Raw genomic sequence first — 23,423 nt, forward strand, 5'->3', positions numbered from 1 at the left:
TTAAATACCCAACATGGAGGTTGAACTTACAACCCCGAGATCAAGAGTTGCACACTCTGCCGACTGAGGCGGCCAGGTGCCCCAACAATGGCTTTAAAAAAAGGATAGTCCAAAATATACGCAGTATATCTAAGAATTCAAATTTAGGAATTCTATACAGTATAAGTTTCTCTTTAACTTACTGTTTAACCCCAACTAAAGCACATCCCCTAAAGCACTGGGACAGCAGAGAACATCTAATCATCCTCAGAAGTATGAATATAATTTTTCTTTCATGTTTCTGTTTAATTCTTTGGACAAAAACTGTTTTCTTAATGAGGTGAAACTCACCATTGTAAAGTGAGCAGTTCCGTGGTGCTTAGCACATTCCCACCTCTGGGCAACCAGAACACCACCTCCACCTGGTTCCAGTGCGCTTCCACCCCCTCCCCCAGGAGGAAGTCCCCCAGTCATTCCCCACCGTCCTTCCTGACCCCTGGCAACCACTGCTAAACTTCTGTCTTCTTGCACATTCCCTGTCAGTGGAACCCATGCTGTGTGACCTTGTATGTCTGCTTCTCTCACTGGGCCTCACGTCTGAGATGCATCCATGCTGTGGTATGTGTTGTAACGCGGTCTCTGTGTGAACAGACCACACTTTGTTATGTGCTCGTCCGTTCACAGAAATGGTGCTTGTCTTGCTGTTTGGAAATAGTGAACGGTGCTCCTGCCAAGAACACACGTGTACGTGTACTTGTCTGAGTTTTGGGTGGGCATCTGGGAGCAGAACCCATGGTTCATAGTTTACGTGCAACTTTTTGAGGATCTGCCCAACTGGACTTTAGAAAGGCCTGTGAGACACCTACTTATCACCCAAAAAAAACACGACTTCCTCTGTCTTCTGAATGAAAATGCTTCAAGCAGTGTTTACACCCTCACTGCAAAAGGAGAGAACCAGAGCACAGCTCACTCTCAAGGCACTGAGTGTAGGCGCCACTGAGCCCCGGCGCAATGCCGGGCAAGCACCTCTGAGTAAAGGGGTCCTTACCTGAGAGAGAGTTGCATCTGCACATGCTTTCCTAGCATCCTAGGAAATAAGAATGACAAAGCAGAAGTTAGTAACGTTTCACATACATTCAGTCCCAGGTCCTCACACCAAAGTTTTGGAGCACCTCTAGGAACGGTTAGAAGGTAGAAAGGAAGAGGATGGCGCCCTCTCTCCACTCCTCTGCTCAAATGCAGTCTAGGGCCGCCGACAGTCCTGCGCTGTGTTCCAGGTTCTAATGAACAGAGCTCCAGTGGCAACCCATGCGCGTGATCACCAGCACAACACCCCTATGACCCCAGAAATGGAGGCTGTGTTGGGAGGACTACACTGGAAGCCGGGTGGCACTGCAGAAATTGGTACTGCTTCCTCTCCTGCCTGCCGAGGCTTCTGTACTTTCCCACAGACCTGCATGTGCACCTTACTCTGTCTTTCTAACAGCCCAGGAGCCATGGGGGCCCAAAGAAAGAAGTTCAAACAGCACTGGATGTCCCGCCCAAAGAACTTTCCCTCCAATGTTAACTAAGGACTTTGTTTTCACCAAACAATACCTGATGCTAAACTCTATGAGCAAAGGGTATACAGTCAAGACAATCAAATTCAGGTAAGATTTTCTGGTTGTTGTATCTATTATCTGTTTTCTTATCTATAAAATGATCTTGTGAAGCAGGTAAGCACTATAAAGGGAAATTCTAAGGCTAACTAAGATGTTTTCATTGTTCCCAAGTGATCAAACTTCCTAGGAAATACAGAAAATAGAAAGCTATATATTATGAAGGAAAATGAAACAACAGTTTGAAAGGGGTAAAAATGTGAGTACAAGAATAATTTCAAGAGAAATGATGACAAATTTCTAATAAGAAAAAGGTTTTCATTATGCAGTCATCTGATTATCTGCTTTTGAAATGACAGCTGGCCACGTGACAGCATTTACATATACCCGCACACTCACGCGGGGCTGGCGGGAGGGAGGGGGTGGTTCCTAGGACACCATTCTCTAGGGGCAAACTGCCTCACTGTGAATTATTTTTATTGCATGAAGCTTGAGGGAATATTTATCAACTGAGAACATGGAAATATACTCAGGGACATTATTGTTATAAATGTGCTAAAGATCTAGATTTCAAATTCAGCTTTAATTATCCTATTAGAAGTCATTCTGCTTAATTAAGTCTACTTAATGGATTAAATAATTAAAATATCAAAAAATTATATCATCAAGTATTCCTATGCCCGCACCTAAATTTGGGGTAAGGAGCAAGCAGAGGGGAGGTCCAGAATAGCAAGTCTTTCAATGGGGGATTCTACCTGTCACTACTGAGTTTAACATTTATTTCTGAATATCACTCTTACTGATGTTATACATGGCTTTTAGTTTTAAAAAGAACGACGACAGGACATCTAGGTGGCTCAGTTGGTTAAGTGTCTGCCTTTCGCTCAGATCATGATCCCAGGGTCCTGGGACCAAGTCCCGCATCAGGCTCTTTGCTCAGCGGGAAGACTGCTTCTCTCTCTGCCTGCTGCTCCCCCTGCTTGTGTGCTCACTTTCTCTCTCTCTCTCTGACAAATAAATAAATAATTAAAAATCTTTATTAAAAAAAATAATAATAATGAAAATTTTCTAAGTGAAAAACATAAGCCATGGGCCTTAAGCAACTTCACATTGATTAGTGTACGAAGATCAACCTGGATTTTCACACTGTATCATACAACAGACCATGGTGATACTATCAGTAAACAAAGGAAAAAGCCATTTTGAAAACTAAACACAGAGAACTCCAATTCAGTCTTCATTCTAACCAAGTGCTTATCTCACTGAGTGCAGCATTTCTCCCGACAAGCAGAAAGAGGTCTTCCAACGGAAGCAATCTCTAACTACTTCATAAAGACAGACATCTCTACTATCTTTCAGGTTAATTTCTAATCGAATGGACTGGTGAAAATGTGCATAATGGGTATATTATTTAGTGCAAAGACTTCTATGCTGGTTGTGATGAGAAATGCCACTGAAGACAACAGGCAATCTCTTCTGTCCCCTTAAACCAGAGTATATCCAAATCAGTAATCACTTAGTTCCCCACAAAGCCAGGTTTCTTCCTACTTGGGTCCCAGGTAAAGCACCTGCTCTGCTCAGCTGCTGGACAGCAACACTGGGGACTGTCGTGCACTGAGTCTTCTCACTTGTATGGGTCGGTACAGTCGCTTTGTAAACAATTTGCACCTGTACATTCCGAGTTTTTCCTTAAACAATCAAGTAGCTCATGTAACTTTAAGAAATGCCATTGTTTGAGCAGCACCCTTTTGAGAGTCCATGTTTCCTTACAATCTAAAGTGGGATGATGGCTGCCTGGGTGGCTCGGTCAGTCAAGTGTCAGACTCTGGATCTTAGCTCAAGTATTGATCTCAGGGTTGTGAGTTCAAGCCCCGTGTTGGGCTCCACGCTGGGTATAGAGCCCACAGGCATGCATGCATACATAAATAAATAATGGATGAGATGGTCCTTGGGGTCTTTCAGCTTAAAAACAAATCTAAGAAAGCAAGGCCTCTTAGATCACCCACTGCTGCTTGTCTGATTCCCTATGCCCTGTATTTTTTAACAAGTATGTATTCCTTGGGTAGTCAGAAAAAAAAGGGTATTTTTTTCTTTTTGAAAGCAAGTCTTCCCTTCCTGCTTGGTGTAATGGACTTTGCCGTCCATCCCTGTGCTGTACAACGAAACCAGCAGAGACTTAGCTCCTGAGACTGGGCATACAAAAATCTGTAGCTCAGGAGCTCTCCTTGGGGGTCCAGTGTGGGAGCTGCCATCACGTGAAACGCAGCAAGACAAACTGAGGCCTGTCATTCAATGTAGGACACACTGTATTCTTGAAGCTTAATATAAAAAAGAAATGTGAAATAATAAAATACCTATTTTTAAAATTTTTATTTTTAAAAGATTTTATTTTGGGGGCATCTGGGTGGCTCAGTTGGTGAAGCGTCTGCCTTCGGTTCAGGTCGTGATCTCAGGGTCCTGGGATCGAGCCCTGCATCGGGCTCCCTGCTCAGTGGGGAGTCTGTTTCTCCCTCTACCTGTCCTCCCAACTTGTGTGCACACACACCTTTCTCAAAATAAATAAAATCTTTTAAAAAATAAATTTTTTTTTTTGATTTTTTTTTTTTAACGAGAGAGAGAGAGCATGAGAGAGAGCATGGGGGCGGGGGGAGGCAGAGCCAGGAGCAGACGTCCTGCTGAGCAGGGAGCCCAATGCACGGCTCGATCCCAGGACCATGACCTGAGCTGAAGGCAGACGCTTCACCGACTGAGCCACCCATGTGCCCCAAAAGAGGATCACGCCCTGAGCCGAAGGCAGACGCTCAACTGCTGCGCCACCCAGGCGCCCCAAGATTTTATTTTTAAGTAATCTCTACACACAATGTGTAGCTCAAACTTACAACCCTGAGATCAAGAGTTGCATGCTCTACTGACTGAGCCAGCCAGGCGCCCCAAATATCTATTTTTTTAAAAAAAGATACTATTTTTTTTCTAAAGATTTTATTTATTTGAGAAAGAGAGAGAGAGAGTGAGCGCATGCGAGCTCGAGCAGGGGGAAGGGGCAGAAGGAGAGGGAGAAGCAGACTCTCCACTGAGCGGGGAACCTGATGCAGGGTTAGATTCCAGGACCCAGAGATCATGACCTGAGCTGAAGGCAGCCACTTAACTGAGCCAGCCAGGAGCCCCTAAAAGTATCTATTAATTTTATGTTGAAATGACAGTATTTTAGATATACTGGTAGTCTGTTAAAAACTGATTTCAGGGGCGCCCACTCCCCCTGCTTGTGTTCCCTCTCTCGCTGGCTGTCTCTATCTCTGTCAAATAAATAAATAAAATCTTTAAAAAAAAAACTGATTTCACATGTTTCTATACACACATTCATTGTTTTTAAGATTTTATTTTTAAGTAATCTCTACACCCACCATGGGGCTCGAACTCACAACCTCGAGACCAAGAGTTGCATGCTCTTCTGACTGTGCTACCCACACACCCCTCTATTCACACTTTCAAACCCCACAGGTGGCTCACATGATAGCCCTGTCCCCAGGAGGACAGCATGCAGTAGACAATGTAAAGGCTCTACAAAGGGGGAGGAGATGCAACATGAACTCTCAGGCTTTGTTTCTTTTCCCTGAATTTGGGTGTCTTTCACCTATGCCATACAAACTTAATTTTTCTTTCTCTCTCTCTCTCTCTCTTTTCTTTCTTTTTCTTTCTTTCTTTCTTTCTTTCTTTCTTTCTTTCTTTCCTTCCTTCCTTCCTTCCTTCCTTCCTTCTTTCCTTTTCTTTCTCTCTTTCTTTCTTTCTTTTCTTTTTCTTTCTCTCTCTCTCTCTCTCCCTCCCTCCCTTTTACTTTCTTAAGATTTTATTTATTTGTCAGAGAGAGAGCACAAGCAAGGGGAGCAGCAAGTAGAGGGAGAAGCAGTCTCTGCCGAGCAAGGAGTCTGATGCATGACTCGATCCCAGGACCCTGGTATCATGACCTGAGCTGAAGGCAGATGCCCAACCAACTGAGCCACCCAGGCGCTCCCATACAAACTTTCCTTATCTGCTATGAACAGCAACTTCTAAACAATAATGTATAGCTATCAGAAAAACAAAATTCTGAATTCTATATTCTGGAAGGTGGACAGAATACTGAGCATTAAAAGCACCAAGTCCTGCTTATTTTTATTGAGCTATATCCAATACTTTCTTGTTTTGTTTTTTAAAAGCTTTTATTCATTTGAGGGGCGCCTGGGTGGCACAGCGGTTAAGCGTCTGCCTTCGGCTCAGGGCGTGATCCTGGCGTTCTGGAATCGAGCCCCACATCAGGCTCCTCTGCTAGGAGCCTGCTTCTTCCTCTCCCACTCCCCCTGCTTGTGTTCCCTCTCTCGCTGGCTGTCTCTCTCTGTCAAATAAATAAATAAAATCTTTAAAAAAAAAAAAAAAGCTTTTATTCATTTGAGACAGAGAGATACAGAGAGAGAGACAGAGCACAAGCATGAGCAGAGGGAGAGGGAGAAGCAGACTCCCCACTGAGCTGGGAGCCCAACATAGGGCTCAATCCCAGGACCCGGAGATCATGACCTGAGCTGAAGGTGGACGCTTAATCATCTGAGATACCCAGGCGCCCCATATAGCTGATCTTTTAAATGTTAGGATTTGAAAGATACTTTGTTTTCTCTAAGCTGCAGATCTTTAAAAATTCTGTTATCTTTTCTTAAGCTTAAGAAAAAAAGTCCGCTGCCACAATGCTAGTGCTTCTTTCCCCAGTTACCACCAGGCTTTCTGAACACAGAGCTGGTCATCTGAAAGGGATATGACTCCATCCTTACAGTAGACTCAGAAAAATAAACTGTTTAGACACATATTGAAAAATGATGCTCTGAGGAGAGCTGGGCCTTGAGAAGTGCCTTCATCAAGTGGACATGAATCTGGCTCAATGTTCTGAGGATGGGTTTTCCAGGGGTCGACCCCTCCTTGTTGCCTTATCAACGTCATCTTATCAACGGTGGGAGAACAGGAACAAGTACTGTCTCACAAAATGGGGTGGAGAGCAGAATCTAGCCTTCAGACCCCTCCCAGTGCTGTCTTTTCAGAAGTGCATGGGCTCTGTGGTGAGACAGGCTGGGATTTAAAGCTGTAGAACTCTGGAGCCCCTCTTTCTAGAGGGTGGTTGAATGACACGTGGTTGTGTTTACCTCCAGCTCTCATTTAATAGCCTATCAAAACTTGCAGATGCCAGTGCCCATCCCGGGACCCTTCTCTAGGGCGCCCTGGGCACACCTGAGATACTTTCCACTGTTGTTGCTAACACTCTTGTTTTTAAACACGTTTCCTGTCCTCAACGTAACAGTCACAAGGGAGGGAGGCAGACACCACAGTCTACACAGAGACCGAGAGAATGTCATGAACAACAACAAAAAGGATGTCATGAATGAATTCCCAAGGTTAAGAAAAAATATACAGAAAGACATTTATAAATTCTATGAAAACATTTTTCATATATTCAAATAATGATATACTGGAAAACAAAACCCAAAAAACCACGTGCTAGGCCAAATATCTGGCTTTAATTACCATATCCTGGGCCAGCAAAAATTCAGTTTCAATCCAAAACACTGAGTAGTCATTCTGAAACCCATCTTTCCCAAAACAGATAACATCTTACCTGAAATCCAAATGATTTATAAACTAAGGTAAGCACACACGTAGCTACATACCCTAATTTGGTTTTTAAGCTGCTCGGCCTCCTGCCGTAACTGGTCAAGTTCACTCATCTTCGGGTCCTAGTGCTCTTCAATGCTATCAAGGAATCTGAGATCTGAAACAAATATAAGCATTAAAAAATTAATAAACAATGGCTGAGTAACTTAATGAAGTGGGAAAAGGAAATTGGAATTTTGAGAGCTACGATTTTGTTACAGGTCAGAGCACTTTTCTTCAGCATTCATCAGAACTTCTAAAGTGCCTACCAAGGGCTGGATTAATAAAATATAATTACCACTATCCACTAGCTTTTACAATGACAATGTCTAACGGACCACTCAAAAGATGGTGGTGAAAAAGGAAAAATCTGTTAAGCAGCATTTTTCATGAAGGATCTGAGTCTCACTCTAAACCCAAGAATGTAAGACTGACGGTGGAAGAGCTCTCGGGCGGAAACCCAGGGTAGTCTGTTCAGAAAACAAGCAGAGCGGCAACCTGACAACCCAGAACCTCAACACCATGTCGAAGATCTCGAACCCATGACCTCCCCCCCGCCCCCCGCGGCAGGGATGTCAGAATGTTTACACAGCAATTCTGAAAGCACTCAGTGTGGTATCCAGCAGGCCTCTGGTTAAGGGACATCTCACTCTCCCACCAAAATGGACCCTGGGGTGCCAGTAAACTCAGAAGCAACTCCATCCTTACAGGCACAGGCCGAATTAGGCTCAATACAAGCAGCCCTACCCCCCAACTCTTAACCGTGCCCCACCCCAGTCTCGTTAGACAGTACTCCTTAAAATCAGACTCAAAACAAAGTCACCCTGTTAAACTAGAGACTTACTTTCCCAAGGACATGTCGTAACTGGTGTTGCATTTCTGCCCAGGAACATGACTGTTAAATCAGTCATAGTTATGACCAATGTATCACAAAGCTGAAGATATAATTACCAACATCTCTTTAATCGCTTAAGCCTACAATGAGCTCCCACATGCAAATATGGCTTATCAAAGGGCCTCAACGTCCTATGCAAACACACACTGGAGATTTTACGCAAAAGTGACAGTTAATACTACATACATCGGATACTTAATTAACAATAGTTATTTTCTTGAGATTAAAAGATATCTGGGGGAAACTGTCTGGAAGACCCAGGAAGCATATTTGTTAGAGTTCCTAGTCTAGATAAATTTCCCTATTCTCCACAAAAGCATTTTAAATAAATTTACATGGTTTACATTACAGACACTTGATGTATACTTACTGACGAAAGCAAAAATATCTTCCCCAATAAGGAATATCTTTAAAAAGTGTGTGTGAGTTCTTGGTTCTTGCTTTCAGACATGCTGTCTATTCACGGCTACAAAAACAGGCCAGGCAGGAGGTAGAGGGGTGAAGGGGTGTATGATGGACCTCCAGAAAGCAATCTACAGTCACTAGCAATGACCTTCAATGAAGTCCGCAGAACCACCAGGAAAGGCCTTATAGGGACGGGGACGGGATGTGAAGGTGCCTCTGAGAAGGCGATACACGGTGACACAGTTTCGGAAATATTTCGGACCAAAATAGTTGTTTCTAAAGACATTACTTTAAGTGGGTGCTGGAGGCACGTAGAAAGCTTCAAAGAATACTTCAAGCCTCCCTGGTCAAAAGAGCATTGCTGAAGCTCGATGCAGGAGAGGCTACACTGCAGACACTTTACCCCTGTGACACCACTGGCTAAAGCTCTCTTCAGTCCCCACGTACAAAGGCTTCAGAACTGCCATTTATGAATATTAATGTATGTAACAGGAATAATGCCAAGAGAATACGAGATAATTTTTAAAACAGAAAAGTGGTGATGAGGGGCGTCTGGGTGGCTCAGCTGTGAAGTGTCTGCCTTCAGCTCAGGTCATGATCCCAGGGTTCTGGGATCGAGCCCCGCATCGGCTCCCTGCTCGGCGGGAAGCCTGCTTCTCTCTCTCATACTCCCCTTGCTTGTGTTCCCTCTCTCGCTGTCTCTCTCTGTCACATAAATAAATAAAATCTAAAAAAAGAAAAAAAAAAAAGCAAGCAAGCAAGCTGTGCTGATGTGTCTTCTGAGTCTGTGGACTGCTTTGGGTTTTCTGCCAGCCGGGACGCCCCACCACCACTCACATGCATTTAGATGTAGCCATATTACACCTCACACAAAATTAGGCAGAGTTCCAGCAACACCACCCTACCCCCCATGTTAGAAAATTGTTCTTAGTCTGTAAAGAAGCCATTTTATTCAATCCTTCCAAAATCAATGCTGAAGAAACATAACAGCTAATGGTCGTCATGGGGTAAATGGAATTGTTAGTTTTATAAATAAATAAAATCTTAAAAAAAATGGGGGGGATGCCTGGGTGGCTCAGTCGGTTAAGCGTCCATCTGTTGGTATCAGCTCAGGTCATGATCTCGGGGTCTTAAGATTAAGTGCCATGTTGGGCTCCGTGCTCAGTGGGGAGTTTGCTTGAGATTCTCTCTCACTCTGCCTCTGGCCCTGCCCCCCCACTCGCATGCATGCTCTCCCTCTCTAAAATTAATAAATAAAATCGTAAATTGTTGGGACACCTGGGTGGCTCAATTGGTGAAGCAGCTGCCTTTGGCTTGGGTCACAATTCCAGGGTCCTGGGATCGAGTCCCCTGAGTCCTGAGTCAGGATCCTTGCTCAGCAGGGAGCCTGCTTCTCCCTCTGCCTGTTTCTGCCCGCTGCTCCCCCTGCTTGTGCTCTCTCTGACAAATAAATAAATAAAACCTTTAAAAAAATCTTAAGTTGTTAGTTTTAGTCAACAAACATAACTTCGATTATAAATTCAAACACTAAAAAGCTAGGCTAATTTTTAAAGTAAGGACTAAAAACAACAAGGATCTAGGTAAACAGGAAGTACTTTCTGAGATGCTAAAGGGTCTTTAGGTAAAGACCCAAATTCTACTGTTAGGTGGGATAACTCCTGAGATCTTGAGTTTAACTACTTCTTTTACTTAGATGTTTCTGTAAACATGTTATAGAAGAATATATACATGATAATCACCCGGCTGTATTGTTCTAAACTAGAGAAGTGAATTGAAAACCTAAGTGTCTGCATTTTTTTTAAAGATCTTATTTATTTATTTCAGAAAGAGAGAAAAAGAGAGACAGCACAAGTGGAGGTGAGGGGCAGAGGCAGAGGGAGAAGCAGACTCCCTGCTAAGCAAGAAGCCTGATGTAGGACTCACGGGACTTGATCCCAGGACCCCCTGGGATCATGACCCAAGCCGAAGGCAGCAGCTTAACCGACTGAGCCGCCCAGGTAACCCCCCCCCCAGCAAGTGTCTTTATTTTATTATTTTTTTAATTTTATTTATTTATTTGACAGAAGAGAGACAGCCAGTAAGAGAGGGAACACAGGCAGGGGGAGTGGGAGAGGAAGAAGCAGGCTCACAGCAGAGGAGCCCGATGCGGGGCTCGATCCCATAACGCCAGGATCACGCCCTGAGCCGAAGGCAGGCGCTTAACCGCTGTGCCCCCCAGGCGCCCCTTGGCAAGTGTCTTTAAAACGAGAAGATTCATTTAATTCAGTTACCCCACAAAATTTCAGAAGCAGTATCAATACTTGCTGACTTGAATCTTTAGTCACAAGCAAAGAGAACAAAACCAGATCTATTTCTCTTTCATCAGTAAATAGCATAAATTAGTACTGGGGCTTTTAATTACAGATGCCTCTATAATCAGTATCCACATCTGAATCTCAATAGACTCAAAATCCACATTTGTTCATTTTTAAGAAAAGAGGTATTTCTGTGGCTACTAGCAATAAAAGTAAGTGTCCTGTAAGACCTATTTAATCTATACAATTGGCCTGGTGAGAAAGAGTAACCTACGGTTAAGGATTTAAAATTTTTTAAAAATTACATTCTCTATTCTCCATGTCAAAGGTATATTTTCTGAAATCAAATCTGGAAAAGAAGTGGGTTTTTTTATAGATGAACAGACTTTCACTGATGAAGGGGCACTCAGGGTCTCCCGCACACTGGCCTTACCGTCCCTGAGCGGGCACTGTCCAAGACCACCTTGATGAGATGTGCGTGTACCCCCTCTGCTTGAAGCTAATGGACACTGGCCAGGTGCCACAGCGTGCGCGTGGAGAGGCCGGACAGCACCACCGTCACAGAAAACCAGGCAGTCAATGCTCACCCACAGAGAAGCTGACAACCCACACACAGCAAGGAGCATGCACACTTAAATACAGAGTGAAACTAAGAGGAAACAAAAAACCTTCTAATTCCCATAAATTAAAAGATCACCCCACATGCTCTTCTATGAGGGTACAGTAAATGAAATAAACAAGGTAAAGAATAGTGTATAAACGATGATGCGTTTTTCTTTGTGTACATACAAAGGACAAACATCTACGTTAATGTAAGCAATTTTTTTCCGTACACGTGAGAAAATGGTAATGTTGGTTGTTTTCAGAGAATGACAGGAATAGTGGGGCAGCTTTTATTTTTCATGCTACCTTTTATACACATACGTGTTTTTCTTTTTTAAAAAATGTTAACAGCTTATCTGAGCCCTGAAACCAAGAAGCATTCATATTGTTTTGTCCATACTTTTTTGGTTTTAAAAATAAAACTAGTTAATGTTAACTTTTAACTGGAAGAACTATTACATATTTCTAAGAACAATGAAGATGGAATAAACACCTGGAAAAATACCTGACGTATGTTAAATCAAAAACAAAGTTGTATAATAATTTTAGTTATTTTTAAAAAAATATTTTAATTTTATTTACTTATTATTTTTTAAAAGATTTTATTTGACAGACAGAGACACAGTGAGAGAGGGAACACATGCAGGGGGGAGCGGGAGAGGGAGAAGCAGGCTTCCTGCTGAGCAGGGAGCCCAACGTGGGACTCAATCCCAGAACCCCGGAATAATGACCTGAGACGAAGGCAGAAGCCCAACGACTGAGCCACCCAGGCGCCCCAAAAGATTTTATTTGAGAGAGAGAGACAGAAGGAGAGAGCACAAGCAGGGGGTGTGGGAGAGGGAGAAGCAGGCTCTCTGTGGAGCAGGGAGCCCGACAACGTGGGGCTCGATCCCAGGATCCCAGGATCATGACCTGAAACGAAGGCAGGCGCTCAACCAACTGAGCCACCCAGGTGCCCCTAATTTTAGGTATTTTAGAAGATTAGAAAATATATTTTAGTTTAAAAAAGACATTTAAAAAGACTAGTAGCATTTTGTTAGAATTACTGGTCTTATTTCCCTTTTCATTTTCCAAATAATGATAATGCAGTTTATGTTACTTGGTTTAAAAAAAAATGTACATTTTAGAAGTCTTACTTACTGGAATCACTTCGCTTTTCTCTTCACTATCCTTAGTTCCCCAAAGCCTTCTGAAAACCCCACCATCAGATCTGCGGCCTGGGTTCCTTCTCTCCTCCAGTTGCTAAAGTCAAGGCTAAGCTCTGGCCATGCTGACTCAGTGCACTCACCCATCTAATCCACTAAGACAGGACCTGCTGAGAGCCTCACATCTGTTCTTTATGACCCACATCGCCATTAGTTTTTATTTAGAACTTCTGTTCTAGAAATACTTTTCATAGAAATTTAAATAACTTAAAAGTATATGACCTGCCCTAATTTAGATTATATCCAACATCTTTGTAAGTCAAAGTGGTAACACAAATTTTTTATTCAAATATTTTACATTTGCAATATAACGTGCTTCAGGTGGCCCCCTGTTCACTTCATTTTCCTCTCATCAAGACCCCAGTAAGGTGTGGGAAGGAGCTTCAAGGGTGCCCCCAGCACCCCAGTCACTAACAATGACATTTATGCTGCAAGCTTGTTAATGACAAAATGGGTGATTATTAAAAAAAAAAATGATTCCAAGTTTTGGTTCTGACACATACAAGGAATGTGACATCAAATCACTTTTCAGTCTAATCCATCAGGGAATGGTGTTACCTACATCACAGGGCTGAAATGAAAATTAAATAAGACAGCTGGAAAGTGCTCTGCAGGCCTTTCAGCAATTGGACTATGAAGTACACCTTTCAACAGAGCAGCCACAATGCATACACGTGGTCTCATGGGCAAAAAGAGGGCAGCCCAAGACATTAGCTTCTGGCATACCCCTGGGCCCATGGTGCTACACTGAGCTTAACAGCTGTAGCACCTATTAACCTTTAAAACAAAACTGCTAGTTATTTTACCACCGAAAGATGGGTTTATTCGGGAATAGCAGAGAACTGCAATTCCGGACAAGTAAGCCACAGCAACACCATAGGCAAGTCCAACAAATAAAGGAAAGGAACAGTATTTTATGGAAGGAGGAAGGAAGGAAGGGAGGAGGAAGTTGGGAGGGTTATTTTGAATGAAAATCCACTGGAGAGAAGCAGAGGTCAGGCTAATGATGGTTTCTCACTGGTTGAGTTGCAGGGGCAGTGGATATTTCTTTTCTTTTTTTAAGTAGGCTCCACACCCAACGTGGGGCTTGAACCCATAACCCCGAGGTCAAGAGTCATGCATTCCACCAACTGAGCCAGTCGGGTGCCCTGCGGCAGTGGATTTCTTTCTTTTTTTTTTATTTTTAAAGATTTTACTTATTTATTTGACAGAGACGGCCAGCGAGAGAGGGAACACAAGCAGGGGGAGTGGGAGAGGAAGAAGCAGGCTCGCAGCGGAAGAGCCTGACGTGGGGCTCGATCCCATAACGCCGGGATCACGCCCTGAGCCGAAGGCAGACGCTTAACGACTACGCCACCCAGGCGCCCCGGCAGTGGATTTCTTGTAGGAGGTACGTGCGCATCTTTCCCCACTGGGGCCTGTAATTGATGATTCTCCCTGCAACTGACATTGAGCGGTACCGGCTCCCTCTATCAACCTCCCCTTCTAGTCTCCCCAGTCCACTTTAGTGAAGTTTCCTGTAATTCTCACACACCTCTGAAACTTCATAAATCAAAAGCAGCTCCACTGAGCATCCAGTGTCATTCAGGGGCAGAAGCAGGCTAACTAGCTCAGCCACAAAAGTGCCCCACCTCATCTCCAAGTCGAAGAAGCGTATGAGAGAAAGGGGTTTGCAGGAGGAATTTAAACCAATTTCAGCAGTTTTTCTATTTTTCGTTCATTCCCAAATCCAAGTTAATCTCCAAAATTACGACCATGCAAATCCAAAGGGCAACAGAAAGTACAGAAACCCTCCTTCTGTTACATACTAACCTAACACAACGATGAGCAACACCAGGGAGCAGGGCAAGGACACCATGCTCAATTAACAGGTGCTATGGCGGAAGCAGGTGCACAGTGACGTGCATTGTGGATACTCCATCCAACAGGACTGACCCGCAGCCTCCCCATCACTTAAAGGTGTATGCTAACATATCTAAGAATAGAATGACATGTTTGAAATTTCCTTTACAACAACAAAAAAGGAGGAAAAGAGACGAGGGCAGATATAAAACAAGACTGGCTGTGAGCTGGTCATTGCTGTAGTTTGATGATGAAGTTCCTATACTATTAATTTTTGTATGTATTTCAATTTTCCATTAGAACATTTTTTTTTTAATGTTAGTAACTTTGGATCTTGATTCAAAATCCAAATGTATAGACTTCAGAGAAAATCAGAAAAATCTGAATACGGTCTGGGTGTTTGGTGGCATGAGACCTGAGTTGCTGTTCTTTTGTTTGGTGTCACAGTGGAAGTAAAGTCTGCAGTGTTAGAAATACTTCTTACTTATGGGTGAAATGATGGGATTTTGGGATTTGCTTTAAAATACTCCAAGATAAAAAGGAAGGAAGGAGGAAGATGATTAAACAAAACTGGAAAAATTCTATAAATGTTGGAGATGAGCGATCACATAATATTTTTTATCTATGTTTGAACACTCTTGCAATACATTTTTTCAAAGTCAGTATTTCTTTTTTTTTTTTTTTTAAGATTTTATTTATTTGACAGAGAGAGACAGCCAGCGAGAGAGGGAACACAAGCAGGGGGAGTGGGAGAGGAAGAAGCAGGCTCATAGCGGAGGAGCCTGATGTGGGGCTCGATCCCAGAGCACCGGGATCACGCCCTGAGCTGAAGGCAGACGCTTAACGACTGAGCCACCCAGGCGCCCCCAAAGTCAGTATTTCTTGGTATTGTCTGACTACATTATGAACATGTGTTAAATTTGTCACAAACCTCTTGATTTAAAACTCTGGGAGCACAGGGGCACCTGGGTGGCTCAATCAGTTGACTGTCCGACTCGTGTTTGGGCTCAAGTTATGATCTGGAGTCGTAGGATCAAGCCCCGTGTCAGGCTCCATGCTGGGTGCGGGGTCTGCTTGGGATTCTCTCTCTCTCTCTCTCAAATAAATAAAATCTTATTAAAGAAAAAAAGTCTGGGAGCACAGGCATCCCCCAAACAGATCATGCGGTGTCCTCACATGTTTTCCTGCAATGACACAGACTGCCTGCCACTTCAGCTGGTTGTGAGAAGGACTCAATCCCAGTAATTTCCAAATTTGTCTGAACAACTGAATGGTCAACCTTGGAGGCTTATATATTCATGTTTCAAAAGTGATAAAAATTAATATTACATTTTGATGATATATTACCACCAAATCAGCTTCTACGAAGTAGCAGATACCAGGATATTCAATGAAGCAAAGAGTAAACGATGACTAGTTTTTATACGGGGAACCAGATGGTAATGAAGATGCAGACAGGAAATGCGATCACATGTTACGCTCTCATTTGGCTCTGGTTTAGCGATCCGGCAAACTTTTACATGTTATTTGAAAATTACTCTATTAGGATGCAGTGTATTTAAATAGCCTGCCCTCAACATCTCGGATGTCTCCTCAGATTTTCCTGCTTCTCAATTTTCTGATGCAAATTTTCAACAGCCCCCTACTTGGTTAAGTGGCTTATTATTAGATAATGCACACACAAGAGACTCCTACGTCGTACATTTTACATGTATGGACAATGCAGTATAACTTTCTTCTTAACTACTATTTAACCCCATTTAAAGTGCATCCCCTAAAACAGTAGCACAACATAAAAAATTTAATCATCCTCAGTAGAAATAAATTCATACAACAATCATGTTAGTTCTGTAAACAGAAAAATAAGACACAAGAAACTATCTCCACATATGCTGCACACACCTATTAGCTCTAAAAATGGTCTGACCGCCCAGGGTCCCCAGCTGACATTCTAGAAGACAAGAGGAGCCTCACTCACTTCAATTTGCTACCTTTAAAAAATAAAGGTTCTTGGGCGCCTGCGTGGCTCAGTCGGTTAAGCGTCTGCCTTCGGCTCGGGTCACGATCCGGGATCAAGTCCCACACTGGGCTCCCTGCTCAGTGGGGAGTCTGCTTCTCCCTTTGACCCTCCCCCATCTCGTTCTCTCTTTGTCAAATAAATAAAATATTGAAAAAAAAATAAAGGTTCTTATACTTTTCAAATGACAACGGAACCTACACAGATAATTCATAAAGTCACTAACAGCCAAATGCCACTCACACTCAAACTGAATCTGTGGGAACCTAACGTGTCCTTCTAGAAGTCCCTGCTCAGCCCCAACACCAATCCAGTGGAAAAGCCTGCTGCCCTGTGAACAGCTGCAACCCCACTCCAACATGCATGCCCTCCATCTCCCAGCTCTCTGCCAGTGTTCAAGTGAGGAGTCATAATAGGGCTATGTGCACCAAAAAGAACTTACTGTCTGACAACAATCAACCATGCACCCGGCAACACCAAGAAAGCAATCCAGCTCCACAGACAGACATAGAACACACAGTTTCTCTTATGACCAAAACTAAGACAAATCACTTTTGTAAGATACCCCTACCCCCTTCCTTATACACAGAGATGTGCTTGATTGAGAAGGTAGCAATATTGAAAATTATAAATTCTGAGGTTCCTTTAAGACCATTTCTCAGAAGGCACTATTTTTACCTACACATGCAAGTTATTTATTGACAGGCTGCTATTCAATGCCACATTTAAAAATTTCTATAAAGAATTTATACTTCAGAACATATTAAAACACTCTGGGTGGCTCGGTGGGTTAAGCATCTGCCTTCAGCTCAGGCTGTGATCCCCGTGTCGGGCTCCCTGCTCAGTGGAGAGTCTGCTTCTCCCTCTTCCTCTGCCCCTCCCCCTACTTGCCCATTCTCCCTCTCTAAAATCAACAAATACAAAAAATAATTAAAAAAAAAATACAGTGCAGTACTATAAAGGTATTTTCACTTTCTTGTGATTTTCTTAGTAATGTTTTATTTTCTCTAGCTTATTTTAGTCTAACAATACAGTATACAACACATATACAGAGTGTGCTAATTGACCTATGAGTAAGGCTTCTGGTCAACAGTGGGCTCCTAGTCGTTAAGTGTTTGGGAACTCAAAAGTTATATGCAGATTATCAACTGCATAAAGTGGGGGGTTGGCGCCCCTAAACCCTCTGTCACTCAAGGGTCAACTGTATCCTGTGATTGCACTGAATAATTTATTTTTATTTTTTTAAAGAGTCTATTCACGTATTTGACAGAGAGAGAGTGTGCACAAGCAAGGGGTGCAGCAGGCAGAGGGAGCAGCGGACTCCCCACGGAACAGGGAGCCCGATGCGGGGCCTGGGATCATGACCTCCGAGCCAAAGGCAGACGCTCAACTGACTGAGCCACCCAGGTGCCCCTAAATAACTTCTTTTTAAACAAGAACACTTATTGTGCAACTACTCGTTGAACTCCTTAAGAGGAACTGGGTGCTACGGCAGCTGTCCTCTTGGGTTAAGGTGCTGCTCCTTCATGGAATTCAGAGCCGATCCGCGGTGCCTTGTCTGACTGGTCCAGACGGAGTTTCATCCTTCAGCCTTGACACTCCAGTGAAGGTCCCTTCCGCGTGGCAGAGGAGCCCCATTTGCCACAGGCTGACTTCCGAAGGTGGCAGGACTCAGAGCCACAGCAGTGGCACGACGTGTGTATTCTACTGTGACTTTCCAAATAACAGCATCCCCTTCATCATCTCACTTCTGCAGCCGAGACCAGAGGCCAGAAGGCACTTTGTTATTCTCTATCGTACTAAATAATTTTAAACTCAGGCTTATTTAAACTCTGGAACTAGACAAGAACTTGAAACTTCGTCCACCTCATATTTCTAGCTGACAGAACACCAAATGGAACCTGAAGACCGTTTGGGGACCTCCCAGCCCTTGACAGAGCCCAAGTGAGCTGAGACTCAGGGAAGATAAAGAGACCACCTGTGCCCAGCTCCAGCCTCACTCTCTTACACGGTACCCACCCTGCAAGTCCCAGGAAGCCAAAGAAAGTATAACTTGACGATGACGGCTTGTCTCTGCCCAGGAGCTTCTAGGGATATTCTTCTCACTCTTCCTGATCGTTGACAAATGTCCCTCATCTTCTAGCAGCCCTTCCTCCCCCAATATGCAGCTCGCCTTGTTGTGCCTCTTCCAGAGCCAGATGTATATATGAGCTCATCCATGGAGACTCTCTCCACCTGTGCCCAGGCTGCCCTTATGCTCCCCTCTAAGGCCTCTTGATTCTTCCTTTTCACCTGAAGGCAATGGCCAAGGTTTTCCACGGTTTGAAAAGCAAGCCGTGAGAGCAGAAACACATATGTACAGGTTGTATAAATACAATCCTGCTGACAGTGGTGAAAGATGGTCTAACTGATACCAGGAGCCAACGTCTCGGTGAGCAGGGCCACCCTAAGCTGTTCCTCTCAAAGCAAATTGTAAATTCAGGCAGCCTGAAGCTTGCACCTTCCCCCAAAATTACAGAAACCAAAAGCATGACTCATACTCATCAATATATATTAATTTCTTCTGAATAGGACTTGATTTTCACTAAACAGCTCTGTGATTCTTCACCATCAGATCATTTCTGTTGCAGTGGGAACAGATGGTGCCTGCTTGCTTTCTGATCAGGCGTCATGTCCAGTTTGAGTCCAAAGAAGTAGAATTTTTCTCTTCTCAGCAGCACTCTTGGCCTTGCTCTACAAACACCTTATTCATTCACTCACATCTGCTTATTAAGCACCTGCCATGGACAGAGGACACTGTGGTGAAAAACACAAACTCCCTGTCCTCAGGCACCAGAGTCTAAAGAGTGACAATCAAATGTCCTTTTAAGGATTTGACTCAGAAAATCTCGATGATTTCACCACTTGGATACCTAACCACTTCAGAAGGAAAAGGGGATTTACAATCTACTCCCAGGTCACAGCTGTGACTCAGGAGCACATACTGCGTCCTCACCATCTCAGGAAGAGGTCCTACCAATTGTCCACATGGTAAACAAGAGATATGGATGGAGTCACAAATGGCAAGGCCACCATTCTGATGCAGGCTACCTTCGGAGTTGCCCGTCAGGTGCCGTAAGCAGTCTCCGTAAGCAGTCTGACTAGCTTGTAATGTTCACAGGACCATAAAAATACACTTAACTTCCTTGTCACCTGCACCCACACCCCACCCCACCAGGGCAAGCTCTCTGACACTGATGCAACAGAAGTTCAAACCTCAAGACAGCCTTCTGACCTGGACAGTGTGGAGAACTTTCTTCTTCCTGTTGCAGATCTCCATCAGGGGAAAGAGATCTTAGTTTCTCCATTTGTAAGGGAAGCATCTTAAAATTGGTTTCCAGCTAAATATCATCAGTTCAGGAGAACCCACTCATCAGGGATAAGAGTATCTGGACATCCCCCCCACCCCCACACTCACAGGCTCCTATGTCTCATCCAATCAGCTCGCCGGTGCTGTCCAACAGAAACAATGTGAACCACAAATGGAGTTTTCATTTTCCAGTACCCATATTAAAAAAGTAAAAAGAAATAGGTTAACATTAATTTTAATAGTATATTTAATCCAATATATCAAACATGCTATTTCAACATGTAACCAATATAAATGGGTATTTCACGTTCATGTGTTGTACTAAGTTTCTGAAATCCAGTGTGCATTTTACATTTTTATTTGGACCAGTCTTACTCCAAGTGCTCCTCAGTCACGTGTGGCTCAGTGGCCAGCACAGCATGAGCCCTTCCTCCCCTCTTCATTCCTGTGGGAGGTCCTCTTCAGTTCAGGGGATTCACTTCAGCATCTTTCTAGAAGAGCAGGAACCCAGGCTCTCCCTCCACAAAGCCAATCCCTGTCCCCGCAGTCAGAAATCGGGAGAGGCGTGGTTCCCATTCATCTGTTCAGTTGTATGCATCACCCCCTTTACATTGCCTGACCAATCACCCACCCAGCAGATGGTGGCAATGGGGGTAGGAGACTGTAAAGTACTTGCGGAATGGCAGCTCAGGGAACCGGATGGAAAGACCAGAATGAGTCAGCGCTGGAGAGCAGGTAGGAGTTACCCTCACTGAGGTTACCTCTCCCTCTGGAATCACAGGAAATGGCCAACCAGCCTTTCTCCTGAACCCTATGTCTGGTGCGCCATGAAAACCCACATGTTGCATCACATTCTCCCTCTGTGTCTCACCTTGTTAGCCTATGGCATCTTTCTGCTTCCAGAGGTGGAGCAAAGAACCCAGCACATTCTATGTGATCAAAAATCATTCCATAAGCCCAAGTCCTGCAGACCTGCTGAGGCCAAGCAAGAAGTCACACTTCACTTATTTCAGGGCCAAACTTCATACATAATTAATGTGGTCTAAGAAACAAATGGCACACATCCAGAAGAAAGGTCCAGCAGGGAAGGGTGATGGGAACAGGAAACCAACCACACACGTGATGAAGGGAACGACCTCAAGCACCTTTGAGGGGCTCTCACCCCCAAGTTCCAGGGAAGACTCTGCTCCCTGCTATGCTACTTGCACTCCATCATAGAATCTGTTCTTACAATTACTTCCTGCAAACTATGAGGCACACTACTGGGTTTCCCACAGAAACTGTTTTTATTGGCCTCTGCATATCCAGCCCACCTGAGCAGGACTAGCCGGCTGGAGGCAGTGTGGCTGTCAGGTGCTTGGGTCTTGCACATCCAGGGTCCCAGTCCTGACCCTCTCATCACAGGTGGCCTCCACTGAGTTCCTAACCTCTCTCTGCCTCTGCTTTTTGGTGTGAAAGTGGAGACGGTTACAGTACCCACACCTCACATGCTATGAGGAATCAATGAGAAGTCATGTAAGGCCTTTAAAACCTGACTGGACTATAGTAAACTCTCACTAAACAGGACTTGTAAAAGTAGTAGCAAGATTTTTTAGCCTGAAATGATTTAAGAAAATTACCTCCTCCTTCACCTGCCAGACTTCCTGCCCAGAGTCTGCGGAACAGGCAAAAATCAAGAACACAATTAACAGTGGCAACCAGTGAAATCCAGGGGGTTCCACCAGGCACAGATGAGACCTGCTCACATCACTTTCTCATTGTTCATTTAGTTTTTAAAACATAAAATATCCTCACTGAAGTGCAAGTCACACAATAAATATGTACAACTTAATACCTAACACATGTACACATCTCTGAAACCACCAACACAATTCAACACGAACATGTCCATCTTCCTCAGAAGTGTCCTCGTGCCCCTCTGGAGTCCCACCCCCTCCCCCAGGCGCCATTCATCTGCTTTCTGTCACCACACACCAGTGTGCACTTCCCAAACTGTGTGCACACGGAGTCATACAGTATGTACTTTCTTACGGTATGGCTCTGCTCACTCGGCGTCATTATGACATTCGTCCGTGTTGCTGCATGTACAAGTCTTTATGTGGACATCTGCTTTCGTTTCTCTTGGGGACACACTGAGAAGGGAGCTTATATGGTAGGCATATGCTTAACATTTTAAGAAACTGCCAAACTGTTTTCAAAGTGCTTGCACCATTTTCCACCCCCACCAGCAATGCCTGAGAGCCCAGTTCCTGCACGTTCTCGTCGGCACTCGATGTGATCACCTGCTGATCCATCTAGGAGCTGGACAGTTATGTCTCCTTATGGATTTAATTTCCATCTCCCAACAGCTAATGATTCTGGCCATCTTTTCTTTCTTTCTTTTTTAAAAGATTTTATTTTTGCAAGAGGGAGTAAGAGAGTGGGCGTACAAGCAGGGAGGAGGGGTAGAGGGAGAAGCAGACTCCGCGCTGAGCGGGGAGTCTGACACGGGACTCGATCCCAGGACCCTGGGATCATGACATGAGCCAAAGGCAGACGCGTAACCGACTGAGCCCCCCAGGCGCCCTGGCCAACTTTTCAAACACGCTTATCTGCTCTCTCTCTCTCTCTCTCTCTCTCCTCTCTGGTGAAGCGTCTGTTGATATCACCTGCTTCCTTCACATTGAATTTTAAGAGTTCTTTACTTATTCTCTATACAAGTCATCTAAGATGCATCACATGTTAGCACTTTCTGCCAGCCTGTGGCTTGTCTTTTCATTTTCTTAACATTAATGTCTTTGAAGGAGCAGAGGCTTTTAATCTTGGCGAAGTCTAATTTATAAATGTTCTCTTTTATGGATTGTATCTTTGATGTCATAATTAAGAAATCTCTGCCAAGGGGCGCCTGGGTGGCACAGCGGTTAAGCGTCTGCCTTCGGCTCAGGGCGTGATCCCGGCGTTCTGGGATCGAGCCCCACGTCAGGCTCCTCCGCTGGGAGCCTGCTTCTTCCTCTCCCACTCCCCCTGCTTGTGTTCCCTCTCTCGCTGGCTGTCTCTGTCTCTGTCAAATAAATAAATAAAATCTTTAAAAAAAAAAAAAAGAAAAGAAATCTCTGCCAAACCCAAAGTCTTAACAATCTTCAATGTCTTCTATTTAGGATGAATATTTAAAGTCTATGAGTTAATTTTTGTCTACGGCGCCAAGTTTACCTTCTGCATAGGGACAACGTTCAAGCAATGAAGTCATTTCATTTAGTTTTGCTTTTTCTTGTTTGTTTTTAAAGATTTTATTTATTTATTTCAGAAAGAGAGTGTGAGCACAGAGGGAGAAGGAGAAGCAGACTCTCTGCTGAACAGAGAGCCCGACACAGAGCTTGATCCCAGGACCCTGAGATCATGACCTGAGCCAAAGGCAGACACTTAACCAACTGAGCCACCAAGGTGCCCCTAATTTAGTTTTGCTTTTTAAAATTCTCTCAACTTGGGCTGTCTGGGTGGCTCAATCTGTTAAGCATCCGACTCTTGGTTTCAGCTCAGGTTGTGATCTCAGGGTCGTAGGACCAAACCCCGGGCCAGGGAGGAGTCTGCTT

At 44.0% G+C, this 23,423-nt stretch overlaps 1 protein-coding gene across 3 annotated transcripts in view; it reads right to left on the reverse strand.

The window, feature by feature from the left end:
- The window catches only part of GNB1 (G protein subunit beta 1), a 94,291-nt gene that overhangs the window by 25,076 nt on the left and 45,792 nt on the right, over positions 1-23,423 (reverse strand). For all 3 annotated transcript variants that reach the window (XM_040645653.1, XM_040645655.1, XM_040645654.1), the window contains 2 exons: positions 7,262-7,362; positions 1,028-1,066 (listed from right to left, as the gene is read on the reverse strand). In XM_040645653.1, coding sequence (XP_040501587.1) covers positions 1,028-1,066; positions 7,262-7,318 — 96 coding nt within the window. In that variant the 5' untranslated portion in view covers positions 7,319-7,362. The remainder of the gene's footprint in view (positions 1-1,027; positions 1,067-7,261; positions 7,363-23,423) is intronic.

Source organism: Ursus maritimus, unplaced genomic scaffold, assembly GCF_017311325.1.
Source record: "Ursus maritimus isolate PB19 unplaced genomic scaffold, ASM1731132v1 scaffold_32, whole genome shotgun sequence".
Classification (NCBI taxonomy): Eukaryota; Metazoa; Chordata; class Mammalia; order Carnivora; family Ursidae; genus Ursus; species Ursus maritimus.